Source organism: Oryzias latipes, chromosome 9 (assembly GCF_053564925.1).
Source record: "Oryzias latipes strain Hd-rR chromosome 9, Olatipes_Hd-rR_3.1".
In the NCBI taxonomy this organism is placed as follows: Eukaryota; Metazoa; Chordata; class Actinopteri; order Beloniformes; family Adrianichthyidae; genus Oryzias; species Oryzias latipes.
In genome coordinates, this window is record NC_136245.1 from 10,602,850 (window position 1) to 10,618,397 (window position 15,548).

Here is a 15,548-nt window from a genome sequence, read left to right on the forward strand (position 1 = left end):
CACCACAAAGATTTCCCATTCATGTAACCAGAAATACAGTAGAGGGAATAAGTATTTGACCCTTTGCTGAATTTCATTGAAGGAAATCGTGTTAAAACCCTTATTATCAAGGTCAGACGTTTCTTGTAACTGATGATCAGGTTTCTGCTCATATCAGGAGGAATTCTCTCTTTGCAAATGACTTCTAAATCATTAGGCTCTGGTGGCTCTTGTTTGTCAACTCTAAGCTCCAGCTGTCTCTGTAGATTTTCTATACGATTGAGATCTGGACAATGGCTGGGCCACTCAATGACTTTGATATAGTTCTTCTTCAGCCAAACCTTTTGTTGCCATGGTTGTGCGTTTTGTGTCATGATCTTGTTGGAAGACCCATCCACAACCCATTTAAACCACTTGGCAGAGGGGAGGAGGTTCGCACCGAGGAGTTGATGGCACATGGCTCCGTCCATCCACCCATTCACTCATTGAAGTAGCACTATGCAGAAAAACACCCCAAAGCATAACGTTTCCACATCCACGCTTGACAGTGAGGATAATGTTCTTGTGGTCATAGGCAGCATTTCCCCCTTCTTCATCAGATGAGTTGATGCCAAATAGCTAAATTTTTGTCTCATCTGACCACAGGACCTTGTCCCAGTTACTCTCCAAATCATTAAGGTGTTCATTGGCAAACTTTGGGCAGGCACTGCAACATGTTAAACTATTGCGGCGTAAAGTATTACCAAGGGTTTACTTGATGACTGTGGTCCCAACTGTTTGGAGATCATCGTCTAACTCATGCCGTGTTGTTTTAGGCCATTTTCTCACTGTTTTTATGATCATGGAAACCCCATCAGGTGAGATCTTGTTTGGAGCTACAGACCTACAGGGAGATTGATGGTCACGTTCTTGTATTTTGGCACAACTGCACCAACAGTTGTCACCTTAACCTCCAACTTCTTGCTGATGGTTTTGTAGTCCTTTGCGTCTGGAGTCTGACAAAGGCCGCATTTACACTGCATGGTTCAAGTGACCCAATTCCGATTTTTTTTTCCTCTCCTGTGGCACAGATCGGATATGACCGGTGAACGTGTAGCAGGACAAAAGCGCATGGATTCCGATTTTCTCACATCAGATACAGGCCTCATTCATATGTGGAAATAAATCGGAATCGAATCAGATACGTGCATTTGCGTGTGCCATGTAAGCAGACAAATCAGATATTCCCTAGTAAATGCGAGTCGTACGTCAGTGACGTCAACTCAGGACACCACCAACTGAGCTCACATGACTTATTAGGGTGCTTTTGTGCGCTGATTTTGCTGTCAGCGTGTTATCTTTCAGCCTCAGATATCAGACCGTAGTCGGAAACCGCTGTTATTTCCGGTCCGGTCCCAGTCCGGACCCAAACGGTAACTAATCAAGCTGGACACCGTTGCTCTGGAACAGGCTAGAAGCTGTTTATATCTTTGCTTGTGTTGTTGCGGAGTGGGGGCGTGTATGTGATGGGCACCGCGTGTACGTGTGTGTGTGTGTAAGGAGAGGAGAGGGGGTGTGAGCGCGGAGCAGGACAGTGTCAGAGAACCGTAATAAAAAGAAGGTGTCTCCCCCAAAATAACTGTTTTGGAGGCTTTCTTAACCCACTCTGGAGGCTGAGGGTTCAGAACGGGAAAGTGAACCCCGAAGGAGGAGAATCCGCCTTCGGCCCTGGAGGAAGTCTCCTGTGCGTTTCTGACCACGGTCGGAAAAAGAGAAGTCATCGCGCAGGAAAGGTTAAACACTTGGATCAAACTGTTGGTACAGCACGTCTGCAAACACTTCCTCGTTCAAAATTCAAAGAGAGACGAGCAGCCTCCCCTCTGGAGCGCCCAAGGCAACGCCTCCTTCGTCGCTGAGTTGCCTCCATGACAACCGCAGACACAAAAGTCCGAAGGAGGTCCGCGGAAGGCGGAAATGCTGCTACGTAGTCCTCAGAACGTCTACGTTTGATAGTTTCAGCATTGTATAGTGTAAATGCAAAAATCGGATACGGGTCACTTTTGAAAGATGATGTAAGCGGGTCGTCAAAAAAATCGGATATAGTCAGAAAATCGGAAATGGGCATCAAGACCTGCAGTGTAAATGCAGCCTAATTGACAGATTCTGTGGACAGGTGTCTTTTATACAGGTGGTTAGTTCAAACAGGTGTCTTTAATTCAGGTTGATTAGGAAAGTCTATCAGAACTCTGTGAAGGAGAACTCTTTAAGGGATCAAACACTTTTCTCTCAATATTATTAAAAGGAATTTATCTAAATTCAAATTGGACTTCTTGATTTTCTTTGTGATTTTCTGTATCTCACTGTTTAACGGAACCTACCATTAGGATGACAGACTGTTAATTTCTTTTTAAATAATAAAAAAAAAACATCATTAGCAAGGTATCAAATACTTATTTCCTTCACTATATATGTTTTAATGCAAGATGAGGGCTTTCAAAACAAAGTCTTGACATTTCTAGAGGAATTAGTCTTTCATCAGTTACGGGTCAGGATGAAGTGCCATAAAGGTGAAAGTTAATTCTTTAATTATTATATATTTCTCATTTTATCCTTTGCTAGTCTGTCTCTAAATGAATTTATTTATTGCAAAAAATAAAGATCTGCCCCCCATTTTTTCTTTTCTACTGGTTAATTCTGCTTTTGCATTTACTTTTCTTTACCCCACACATAATTTTGTCAATATATATGTGTTTTTGTCCCTGTAGTACTGTTAATTGCTGTAAATCTAATCAATAATTCTTCCAGGGTAACTACAGCGAAGATTTCCCAACAGCAAAGCCTTGCATTGACATAAGTGCACTGAGAACTAACTGGGTAGAATTTGTGTGAATCTTAAGATTGCAGCGTGTGTCGCTTCATCCTCCTGCACAGCAGAACAATTGTGGAAATAGCCACAGCTATGTGAGAGCTATTATACTAATGATGGAGGTGATTACAGTGTCAAAAAAAGCTCCCATTTTGTACTGCTATGGGAAAGTGTACATTTGACATTTCTGGTGAGACTGCAAACACCAGAGGTTTTCTGTTTTGAACGATCAGTGCAGCAAGTTTGGACAAACTTTCAGACAAACTTTTTTTTCCTCACATCTGGTTGTAATTAGGAGCTTGAATTGATTTTATGTTTGCATGTTTTCCAGACCCAAATTGTGTCCAAAACGAGCCAGTTCCTGCACATCCAGCAATTCTGAGGTACAGAAAGCACCATGATTGTATGAAAAGAGACACAATATTGTTGTAATATTCTGTTGGATCGTTTTTTTTATTTAAAAATGTAACTTTCAAACCCGCCAATACTGAAATGTAGGCGTGCAGTCAGACTCATAAGGTGAGTATTGGCATACATTCCATTTATGTTTATTTGATACTTTGTCCAGAGGTAGCAGAATGGTCAGCCTCTGATGAGAAGTTTGCAGGTTCAGTTCCTGCCTTGTCCATGTGTCAAAGTGTCCTTGGGCAAGATACTGAACCCCACATTGCTCCTGGTGGTTATAGGTTGGCGCCAGTGTTTGGCATCAGTGTGTAAATGTGTGTGTGAATGGGATTGTGACTGTAAAGTGCTTTGGGCCTTCAAAGGATGTAGTAAAGCACTATATAAGCCTACGCCATTAAACATTTATCATTTTATTTTACTTGTTCATTAAAAAATAAAGTAAGCAGATATTACATTTAGGTACAGCTACTTATGCTTGTAGTGGTTATTATTTCACAAAAGCTTTCCTCTTTTTTTTTTTGGATCAGTGTTAGTTTTTGAGCTGAAGGTAAGTCAGGTGGGAAAAAATCAATTTTCAGGTTATGAGTCAAAAATGTATTACAATTGGAAAAACTTTGATTTGTTCCTGGTCTTTAAATGAACAATAACTCACGACACTTAACCCTGTTATTGTATTTTAGCAAAAACATTCACAGAAGTGCAGAAGCCTCTTGTGAAAAACTACCGATGCCTGTGCTTTTTTGTGGAAATCTTTTACATTTTATTTTTTATACTGCACTTTGGTGTATTTGGAAAGAAGGGGCTTTAGAAAGAGAGATTGGATGGGAATTAGCAAGGTAAGTGCTGCAGGTAGCAGTAATGACTTGGTCTCAACTGCCCCTGTGGGCTGTCTGCAGGCGAAAAATGGGCAAACCTTTACAAGGTACGCTTAGTTTTCATCATTGAAGTTGATCATAAATACGTTTTTTTTTAAAGAAATTATAACTTTTTAACCCACTTCCGGTTAAAATGGGACAATTTTTCCTAATGATTAAGTGAATAGTTGATTCAGTCTATGCAGATTGGTCAAACACTTTCAGAAAAAAACTGGCTTAATAAACTCTGCCCACTTCGTTTTTTTCTCCTCTGCATGCAGTTTTTTTTTTTTTTTCGTTTAGCCTGTCTGCCTGCTTTATTGCTTTATTTGATTGTCTGACATTCCTCTGAAAACAGGGATTTGTCTGGGATCACCTGGATCACCCAAAGTTTCTCCTAATATTCTTTGCCCCTGAGACCCACTCTGTTCCGTTTGGTAGCCCTGCCCCTCCACAACCCGCTGAGCGTCAACACTTAGGGTTCACATCAGGTCACAGCATTGAAACAAAGGCTATTTATGACCGTTTTTAAAGCTTCCTTATCCCCATCAGCTGTGTTTTAGTAGCAATTATGGTTTGCATCACAGTCCTTTCATCTTTTTAACCCTAAATCTAAAAGATTGCATTCATGCTTTTTTTTTCCCATGACATGTACATTCAGATTAATCTGATATGTTAAACTCTAAATTTTAAAAAAATATTGCACTAAAGTCAACAGATTTAGTGCCTTTTCACTTCAACCTGAGAATTAGTTGCTAATACCTTTTATAGAGAAAAAGAAGAAAAACAAACATTTCACATCCTGGCAATCAACATTTTCAAACGTTACAGTATTTTCTGCAGAAAATGTTGGAACCAGGTTTTATTTGTTGTTTGTGTTGTGGTAGTAGATCCAACCCAGGGATGTCTGTAGCAAAGTTTGCTGTGAAACCAAGTTTGGATGGAACAGCATTTTAAATTCAGTGTCTCCTGCAAATATTTGGAGGCCAAAACTATATATAAGCCAACTACTGCATAATGAAAATTAACTACTGTACCTACAATTATTGTTATCGCATGCAAGCTTCGTGTGTGATTTTTATCATGTGGCATTGTAGCCTGAGTTTATTTCCTGTCTGCTTGTAAAGTTATCACATTTTCTGCACACTTGTGACAAACAGATACTGATGGTTTTTTTAAGGGACAATTTACAGTTAAATTTGTGTCGAGGCACTACTGAAAATCCATTAAACACGTCATCAAACTAAGCCAGATTATCTTAACTGTTTGTTTTTTATTATTGTACATATTGGTAACCAATGGATTCAAGAATTTCCTTGCATTAAGAAATAATGATGAGGCCCCCAGCTATTAAAGTCTGTAGCAGCAAAAATATAGACATGGCTCAGGGTCACCCAGGCTGACCTGAACCACGAGTTTTATTAAAAAAGAAAGTTTAGCCTCAGAGGAGCCTGCAAGCTGACAACCTGCACACCCGCAGAGCCAGAATAAAGAGTTTGGAAAATATGGAAGCATAAAGTCTTTGAGTGATGAGGTTTCCACAGTGATGTTTTCTATTATTACTGTCTGCACATAATATTTAGTAGAGCCAGGATTTTTTCGCAATCCTTTTAAATCACTTATTTAGGCTATTTATCTTTCAACCAATTCTTATTTTTGAGTCTTCTTCGTCAGTCTAATTTAATCAGTTTTATTAATACTTCAGTCCTTGAATCTGTCACAGAGGATTAAATTATGAAACACAAAATAATTGGACAGGAGACGAGTCACTGTGTGGGTGCGAAACCATGTGTGTTGATTTGTGTGAATGAATGTTGGCTAATGTTAGTGGATTTCCCTCCACTAACCAACCAACAGCCAAAACCAGAGTAATGATGTTGACCTCAAACTCTTAGCACCAACTACTGCCTGGGATCAGTTCTGAAGTTGCTGCTCCATGTCCTGCAACAAACACCACCCCTACACTCCCTAGGAGCTGAACACCAATATCGGGGGGGGTCTGTTTGATGGTACAACTGGAAAATAGCAGCATTGAGGATGAGGCGCAGGGCCACCTAAATGGTGGCTTTTAATTCCAAGACCTGCAACGCCAACTGACGAAGTGCACCATCCCAACTTGGACGGCTGAAAGAGAAGATGGGAGCTCGAACCGGCAGGAAGACGACATTCTTCTGCCTCACATAGGCCCATTAGCCACTTAGGGTCACCACAAGAGGTCCTGAAGGACCCTACTTCGTAGAGAAGGGAAGGAGTTTTTATCATAAGTTGCTTTACAAATCTTTGAAAATAAATATGTAGCAGCAAAGTCCATCCATCAATCTATTTCCAAACCTGCTTAATCCCTTTTGAGGTCACAGGAAAGCTGGAGCCTATCCCATGCCTGGTCAGGTAAAGGTTGGGTACACTCTGGTTTTGTTATCTGAACTTTATGTTATCTGAAGCTTTTATCACAGTTGCTGTCAATCTTTTCTTCCATCATGTCATCAAACTGTTCTTGTTTTCAACAAAATTCAGATTCTTTTACAGCAAGTTTACAACAACCAAAGCAGCTGCAAGTTCTGCCCAGTCTAATAAAAACCTTTGTACTCAGCAGAAGTTAACCATGACACAGCAGATATTAGGGTCATTGAAATATACTCGATAATCCTTATTTTTTGCTTCAAGCATTTATTTTAGCTGAAGATTGATTGATTTTTGAACATGCAGCAATAGATATGACTTAATGCACACTTGCTTTTGTAAAACGGATCTTTTTTTTAGGTGTCTGAAGGAGTTCGAAACACAGCTGGGGAGGTCAGCGAACTGCACCTAATGGCTGAGAATCAGGTCGACCCAGAGATGGTTGTAGAAGCGGACACAAACAATGACAGCCCCCCACACACAGGTTAGGGGCGTTTGTGATCATTCCCACACTTTCCCTAAATGGATGTTCCTTATGGTTTAAGCAACAACCATAAGTTGTGGGGAAAAGCAATTAGGCACTGCAAACCAAGGAGCCAATGTAAGTGTATTACTGTGGACGCCACCAGTTTAACTCCAGTGATTTCAAGAATGATAGTTTTTATTGTCAAGAATGTAAATCTTGTACCAGTTCATTCCCAGGCAAAGCAGTGATTCGCTAAAGTTCAGCCGCTCATTTTAGAGTGAAGACTTGAGGTTTGTGGAGAGTCAAACTGCACAGAATGACTTATAGTCAGACGACCATAAACAAACTTTTTTTTTAATCTTGCAGTGTAGCATTTCTTTATGTATCAATTTTCAAACTATCTTAATTAATAGTCTATAATTATGACGCTTACCATATTTTTTGGGGTATAAGTCGTGTTTCTTTTATTGGCAAAGTTTGGCCAGGGATGCGATTATACTTAAAAGCGACTGATATTCACATCAGACATGTGAAGCATGTTCTTGAACATGTTAATGAACATTCTTGAACATTCAGTGTGAACGTTCTTATTCACACTGTACAAGCAGAGAGGGGCTTCTTTTTCTTTTTCTACTGTTAACTGATGTAGAGAGGCTTGGTGCGAAATATCGAAGCGGTGCAAATCTCGTGAATCCAGCTCCACAAAAAGCAGTTATGGATTTCTCCTTCATGATCAATTTTCAAACGGTTGGCACTTGAGTAAGTAGAAAGACGTGATTCATTCATCACCACCAAAGTCCCTGACTGCTCAAAGTTCAACCTGGTTGTATTTTCAATGCACATTCAAGAGTCGCTCGTTTTGGACATAGAGCCTGAAAACCATCGTAGAAACTTGCATAGCAACACATGAATGTAATAGTTCTGAATGCAGAAGCCTGAGACCTGCATTTCCATGCATCTACGCTAATTTACTAGATTCCTCCTATGTTTCATGAAGCTAAATAAGCATCTTGTGTTACAGTAGTGCAGCGTGCAGATTATAATGGTAGTCTATTATTATCGATTCCATTATTATGATATGCCTTTTAAGATAAATGTCTGTTAATGTTTCTGTACTTTGCTAAATAAATTTCTCCCAAAAGTGCAACTTATACTCCAGTGAGACTTATATCCGATTTTTTTCCTTCTTTATTATGCAGATTATGCCTGCTGTGACTTATTGTACCAAAAAAAAGGGTATTTTGTAGAAAATGACGTCAATTGAAGAGACTTTGCAGTAAGCTGCAAGCCTTACTGCAAGGAAGGGAAAGTTGATTTAGAGTCTGCAGTAACTTTATGTTGGAGCAGTCCAGAGACGTTTCTCTCAGTGGGACTTAGCAACCGTAGAGACTTGTGGGTTGTGGCATTGAACCCACTAACAGCCTGGGAGAAGTTGAAACAACAGGGGTGTACAGTTGTCATGAGATCCAGTCAGTTTACACCAAAACCCACAGTTTTGGAACCATTCCAGTTGCTTTGCAGCACTCATGAATTATATGTTATCTTTTTTGCTGTGTCAATCTGAGTAGATCTTCACCTGCATCTTTTTAGATCTATCTGATGTCTGTCAAAGAAAAGAGACTGCAACTGAATGGTTGTTGTTTCAGCAGTCATTGCAGATGGAGATGATGCTCATAACACCGAGGTGGACCTTTCCTGCTGCGGTCTGACGGAACTCGACCTCGGCGCGGACGAGGTCTTCATCGTGTCGTCAAACACCACCCCAGGTGGATTGCCCTTCTCCCCACTCACAGTAAGAACCAGTTTGTCATTGGAGTTTGGTTCGTCCAAACATTTGGAGGACTATTTGGGACGCCAAAACAGATGTTGAGATTGGTTCTCAGCCATTGAGTGTATTAGAGAATTGGACTGAGAGACTCCTTCCTCATTGTGTTCCAAGAAGCCAAAATCCCATTGCTCAGTCATGGTATTTGTCACAATAACTACTCTTGCTCTACTACCTTTTTTTAATATGTTATTGATAATCCTAATTTTTTTCTTTATATTTTTTCTGTAGAGCAAGTTATTCAAGTTATAAACTGGCCACGTTGAACATTCAAAGCATTTGATTGACATATTTTGTGGTAGGGGTGTGTCTTTCCAACAACCTCACTCCTGATAGGTGAGAGTAGTTGCCATTGAAATGTTGACTCAGACCGTCTCGGAGCAATCCAACATGGCGACATCTGTATTGTGAAAAACTGCCGACTGAATTGATTTAATTTAGTTGAAACCAGAGGTAAGCCATTTTTGAGGTCATACATACTCAGTCTGGTTCTCTTATTCAGTCAGGTTTTTTTTAATATATATATATATATATATATATATATATATATATATATATATATATATAGATGAAGCTTTTTTGTTATGTAAAAAATACATTGCCTGTATAATCTGAAGGTTGTGTTTACAAGAAAATACTTCACTTTATGGCAATTATCTCGGAAGCAATGAATAATCAGATCTATTATTCTGGCATATGCAAGATACATTCAAAGTATGAAAACAATGATGACATAAATGGGAATTGGGGATAATTAAAAGATGAGAGGAGCTTAAAAAAATCAGGTCTTTTTATTTGTTTTTTTACATTTTTTTTCCCTGCTCCCTTTTGTATGCTGGTGGAAAAAGAGTTGGCATAAAACAACTCTGGCAGCTTTTTGAAGGATTGGCAAGCTTTTCTGCAACTCTGCAGCTCAGGCTAATGGAGTATTATCACTAGAGCCAGATTCCCAGCTCAGTGTGTGTGTTGCTGTGTGTCATGCACCTTTTGGCACGCAGTGTGTGGTCTTGCCTATGTGTGTCCCCAATTCACATGTTTGGGAAATGTTGCACGGGCCATGGGCTGCAGGGGTCGTTGAAAACACTCGGTTAGTGGGAATGCCGGCACCAGGCGACCGTCTCAGCCGTTCATGCGGGACTCGCATGTAGACCTTTTTTTTGAGAACCCTTCCCGCTATTTCGAGGCAGTGGATTCCCGTCTTTCAAGTCACTGTTTTCCGACCTTTGCCCTTTAAACCTAGGACGGCAGTCTCCACTTTAATGCAATCACTGATTTTTAAGCTCATGTGTCAAACCTTAACTTTTCCATTGTGCCTACTGAGCTTTGCTAAGCAGACATGTAAATATTAAAGCCCTTACTAATTCAAGTCTAGACAAAGTTAGCGGCTGCCACTCTGAGGTGAGGATTATCTTCCTCTGATGAGTGCACCCCCCTTTCCAATCCCAGATTAATAGTAATGGACTAATCAGAAATGATAGTGACCTTTGCACTTCTAATCTGTCAATCTGCTTTGGCATCTCCAGCTAGCTGGAGCAGAACTACGTTAATACTCGTGTACGTACACAAACCCAACAATGTGACGAAAATCATTGCTGCTCTCCGGAAGGCTTACTAATAAATGATAATGAGATCTGTCCAGGAGCCACACACACTTAGCTGGCTGCTTGTGCGACCGAGCGCGCCAAGCTAATCAGCACACTTCCTTCCTGTTAATCCTTCAGCGTATTGCTGCACACACCAGATTCTGCACAAAAGCCCTCAGTCAAAAGTGGAAAATGTAGCAGGTGGAACCAACAAAATTGACAGTTTTGATTTCTGCTGCCATTAAAACTTTTGCACTGACTGAAAATTCATCTTTGGTTGTGTCCAAATTCCGTCACTACTCACTACACCACTATGTACTGCGTTTGACATTTTATTGTGCAAAATCGAGTCCCCTAGAAACTTTCCAGAAGTCTCTGCAAAAAAAGTGTGCAACAATGCTGACTAGATTGGTGAATATAGACCGCAATGCATAGTGTTTAAACAATTTTTCATTTGAAAAATTATTCATCTTCGCCTCTCCAGCATTTTTGCACATGTCCCAATGAAAACGATCTGCTTCTTTCAATCATTTATGATGTTTGCACCATTTATGTACATTGTAATTTTGAGGGTTAGAGGATAACAAAACGTACGGGACGGTCAAAAGACTGTTGCTCTTAGGTGCAGGGTGTCTCCACGATTACTTGATGCTTTAAAACATCCAATCACACCGCACAAACAAACGACACGCCTTCTGCTTGATATATAACTTATGCTAGACAATGTTAAGTACATACAGTCAGGACCATAAATATTTGGACAGAGACACATTCTTTCTAAATTTGTTTCTGTACATTACCACAGTGAATTTTAAATAAAACAACTCAGATGCCATTGAAATGCAGACTTTCAGGTTTTATTTCATGGGTTGAACAAAAAGATTGCATAAAAATGTGAAAAACTAAAGCATTTTTTAAACACAATCCATTCATTTCATGGGCTCGTAAGTAATTGGACAATTGACTTCCATGCTATTTCATGGGCAGGTGTGGACAATTCCCTTGTTATGTCATTATGAGTGAAGCAGATAAAAGGCCTGGAGTTGATTGGAGGACTCGTGCTTGCATTTTGAAGATTTTGCTGTGAACAGACAACATGCGGTGAAAGCATGCCAGAAACTGCTGCAGTATTAGGAGTGGCAAAATCAACAGTGTGGTACATCCTGAGAAAGAAAGAAAGCAGTGGTGAACTCAGCAACGTAAAAAGACCTGGACGTCCACAGAAGACAACAGTGGTGGATGATTGCAGAATCTTTTCCATGGTGAAGAGGAACCTGTTCACAACAGCCAACCAAGTGTACAACACTCTCCAGGAGGTAGGCGTATCAATATCCAAGTCTGCCATGAAAAGAAGACTGCATGAAAGTAAATGGTAAATGGCGTATACTTATATAGCACTTTCTACCCTCTTTCGAAGGCCCAAAGCACTTTACAGCCACAGTACCATTCACCCAGTAACACACATTCACACACACACTCACACACTGATGGCGACTCCACTGCCGAACACTGGCGCCAACCTCCCACCAGAGGCAAGGTGGGGTTCAGTGTCTTGCCCAAGGACACTTCGACACATGGGCGTGCAAGGCGGGAATCAAACCTGCAATCTTACGATCATGGGTCGACCGCCCTACTGCTGCACCACGGCCGCCCAAAGTAGATACAGAGGGTACACTGCAAGATGCAAGCCACTCATAAACCTCAAGAATAGGAAGGCTAGATTGGACTTTGCTAAAAAAAAGCATCTAAAATAGCCAGCAGGGTTCTGGAAAAACATTCTTTGGAAAAATGAAACCAAAATCAACCTCTACCAGAATGATGGCAAGAGGGTAAATAAAGGTTGAATAAAAATAAAAAAAAGTATGGAGAAGGCGTGGAGAAGCTCATGATCCAAAGCACACTACATCATCAGTAAAACACTGTGGAGGCAGTGTGATGGTCTGGGCGTGCAAGGCTGCTAGTGGCACTGGGACACTAGTGTTTATTGATGACGTGACACAGGCCAGATGCAGCCCAATGAATTCTGAGGTGTTCAGAGACATACTGTCTGCACAGATCCAGGTGAATGCAGACAAACTGATTGGGCGGCGTTTCATACTACAGATGGACAACGACCAAAAAGGTACAGCCAAAGCAACTCAGGAGTTTATTAAAGCAAAGAAGTGGAATATTCTTGAATGGCATAATCAGTCACCTGATCTTAACCCAGTTGAGCAGCATTTCACTTGTTGAAGACTAAACTTCAGACAGAAAGGCCCACAAACAAACAGCAACTGAAAGCTGCTGCAGTAAAGGCCTGGCAGAGCATTCAGAAGGCAGAAGAAAACCCAGCATCTGGTGATGTCCGTGAGTTCAAGACTTCAGGCTGTCATTGCCAACAAAGGGTTTTCAACCAAATATTACTAATGACCATTTTATTTTCAGTTATTTCATTTGTCCAATTACTTACAAGCCCATGTCAGAATTTTGTTACTGAATAATTCCTCACTAGAATGCCTTTAGGTTTATAGGGAATTCCGACACAGCCCTGGTTTGGGGCCAAATTCCTTCACTACTTAGCTCACTATAAAGAGCATTCACTAGTCTCTGCAAAAAAGGATTATGCATCAATGCTCTCTAAATTGGTGAACTTAGTGCAAATGCATGGCGTTTGAACGATTTGTCATTAGCAAAAAATGTATATATTTTTTTAAATTATCCAAATTTTGATCATCAGAACAAATAAAATGTTCAGATTAATTGGGTTTTTATTTCAGGAAATCTGTGACATCATTTTATTTTTTAAAAAGTAGTGAGCATGTGTCCTAACCCCTAAAATCATTTAGGGGTTAGGGATTAGTTTGGGAATTTGGTTATAGCCCTCAAATCCCTCAAACAGAATCGCGTGTTGATCCATGCTGCACACAGATTGGGAATATTGAGGTTTTTTTTATTTTTATTTTTTCAGCAACCGGAACGATTTCTGCGACATAGTGACACTGGCCCCGGTCCAGCAGGTGACTGGCCCTCAGCAGACTCAAACAGCTCTCCTATCGGTGGCAGATCGTTCAAGGAGAGCAGCGGTAGCTGCTCCAGACCGAGAGCGTGGAGCGTGCGCACCTTCCAGGACTTCCTCCCCCCTCTGCCGCAGCTGCACAGGAAGTGGTGCAGCTGGAACTCTACCAGTCCCTTCACCAAGCTGGTGGACAGCGTGAGCGCTCAAACATTTGTCTGGGTTTTATCCACAAACCTGTCCTGCTGCTCATTGGCTTTCTCATTTTAGGCTCCACCCAGTTTGGGATCTGATTGCAGAGGGGTCGACAGCCGGAAGGTTTTCTCTGACGTCCACCTGGAGGCCAATGCAGATTCTAGCAACATCTCTGACTCATCCATCAGCAATGCCTCCTACCCGCTCACGCAGCCGGCGCAAAGGCAGCGGCGTCTCAACTCCACCAGCAACCTGCTCCGCTCTCGCTTCACAGGACCTTGTTTTGGCCTCCTTACAGATAACAAAAGACCCACCGAAGGGGTTCCTCCCAGCTCCCCATCAGAGCCCACCCAGGGCTTCTCCTCCTCCACCCAATGTCAGACTGAAAGTGGCCAAACTGGAAAGAGGCGTGATTTCCCAAGCGAGGGTGATCACATCAGTGTGCCCGTCTTTGCCATCTCAGAAGAGGAGGACCGGCAGCCTCTGGTCTCAGCTGAACTCCTGGACCAGACGTCTGGCTCTGCAGCGCAGAACGGACTGGTTCCGGGGACATTTGATGGTAAGAAAGCTCCAGTGGGGAGCCTGAGCCCAAAAAGGGCCAGACCAGAGTGGAGGCCATGGGGGAGTCAGGTGTCCGGGGGGGTGTGTCCTTTCCCTGCGAGTGGATTTACAGAATCAAACGACAGCAAGCCTTTCATCAGTCTGTCCACGGGGCTGCTCACGGTCACCAACCAGATGTGACCACCACTTTTTCACCACCGGACTCTGTTAGTGCCACTGTGAAAAATAACCTCCTGCTCATCCCAGATATAACCTACTCCATAGCTTCCTGTTGGCAGATTATATAAATATACGTCAAATCATGTCATATGCTGCTTTCAATATCAAGGCACTGACTGCTGTTGTATTTTCTTTAAAGAAAAAAAAGACTTTTGCGTTATATTTTTTTTTTCATGCAAGCTCTTCAAAACTGCAATGTTTGTAGCACCTTTTTAACCCCATGTATAAAATAGTTTTATGATAACAACTTAATAAAAAGATTTTATCAGTTACCCAAAAGTATTATACATAGAATAGAGCCTCAATTTCCTACTCTAGAGTCTGCTCATGGATTATTAAAGGGAAAGCTACAAAAGAGTCTAAAAAGTACTAATATACACTATTATTGTAGTTCAAATAAAAATAATGGCATTTAAGGTGTTTGTAAATGTTTGTGAAGCTTTAATAAAAAGTTGTTAACAATTTGTGTCTTTTTGATGAAAACTAATCTTAACCCTTGTGCTATCTTACATGACCCCACCCTACATTGACGTGTTCTCCCTACCACGACAAAGGTAGGTTAGCATAAGGGTTAAATTCTCATTATTCCTTGTGCTATCATACGCACTTTAACATTGTCATGGTAGGGAGAACATGTCAATGTAAGGGTGGGGTCATCTAAGATAGCACAAGGGTCAACACTAAATTACCCATTTGGTTCAGTCTCTTTCTGGCCAAAACCAGGCAAAGTCCCATCAAATGTTTATAAAAAGAGACGTAATGGTCATTTGGCCAAACACAAATACACTTCTGCACCCTTACATTGACGTGTTCTCCTTACTATGACAAAGGTGGAGTAACCCTTGTGCTATCCTAGGCACTTTAACATTGGGAGTTGGGTCATCTAGACCCACTAGACAGTACGCTGAACCTTTTTTCTTCAATGATTTGTGAACCTCTCTGGTGTCCATGGATTACATGAAATCTTTCCATCTTTATCCACCTTTGTCATGGTAGGAAGAACACGTCAATGTAAGGGTGGGGTCATAGGATAGCACAAGGGTTAATCCCAACACTGACCCAAAAATTGCCCCCTTGATAGCTCCACCCCTGAACCACTCTGCCAATAGATCCATCCTTTTGCTTAGTTATCCATTTTGGAAGAATGGTAAAGCTTTGATTTAATCTTCAAAAACTGATCATTTTAACTCACGTAAGATAAAAAATGAATGGGAAAACACAACT

At 41.1% G+C, this 15,548-nt stretch overlaps 1 protein-coding gene across 2 annotated transcripts in view; it reads left to right on the top strand.

Moving 5' to 3' along the window:
• The window catches only part of si:dkey-112e17.1 (uncharacterized), a 38,296-nt gene extending 23,510 nt beyond the window's left edge, over positions 1–14,786 (top strand). Inside the window, exons 3-7 of one of the 2 annotated variants that reach the window (XM_004072854.5) lie at positions 3,156–3,207; positions 6,844–6,967; positions 8,596–8,741; positions 13,305–13,547; positions 13,620–14,786. In XM_004072854.5, coding sequence (XP_004072902.1) covers positions 3,156–3,207; positions 6,844–6,967; positions 8,596–8,741; positions 13,305–13,547; positions 13,620–14,285 — 1,231 coding nt within the window. In that variant the 3' untranslated portion in view covers positions 14,286–14,786. The remainder of the gene's footprint in view (positions 1–3,155; positions 3,208–6,843; positions 6,968–8,595; positions 8,742–13,304; positions 13,548–13,619) is intronic. The other variant, XM_011479512.4, reaches the window with a different exon arrangement.
• Positions 14,787–15,548: the final 762 nt, after the last annotated feature.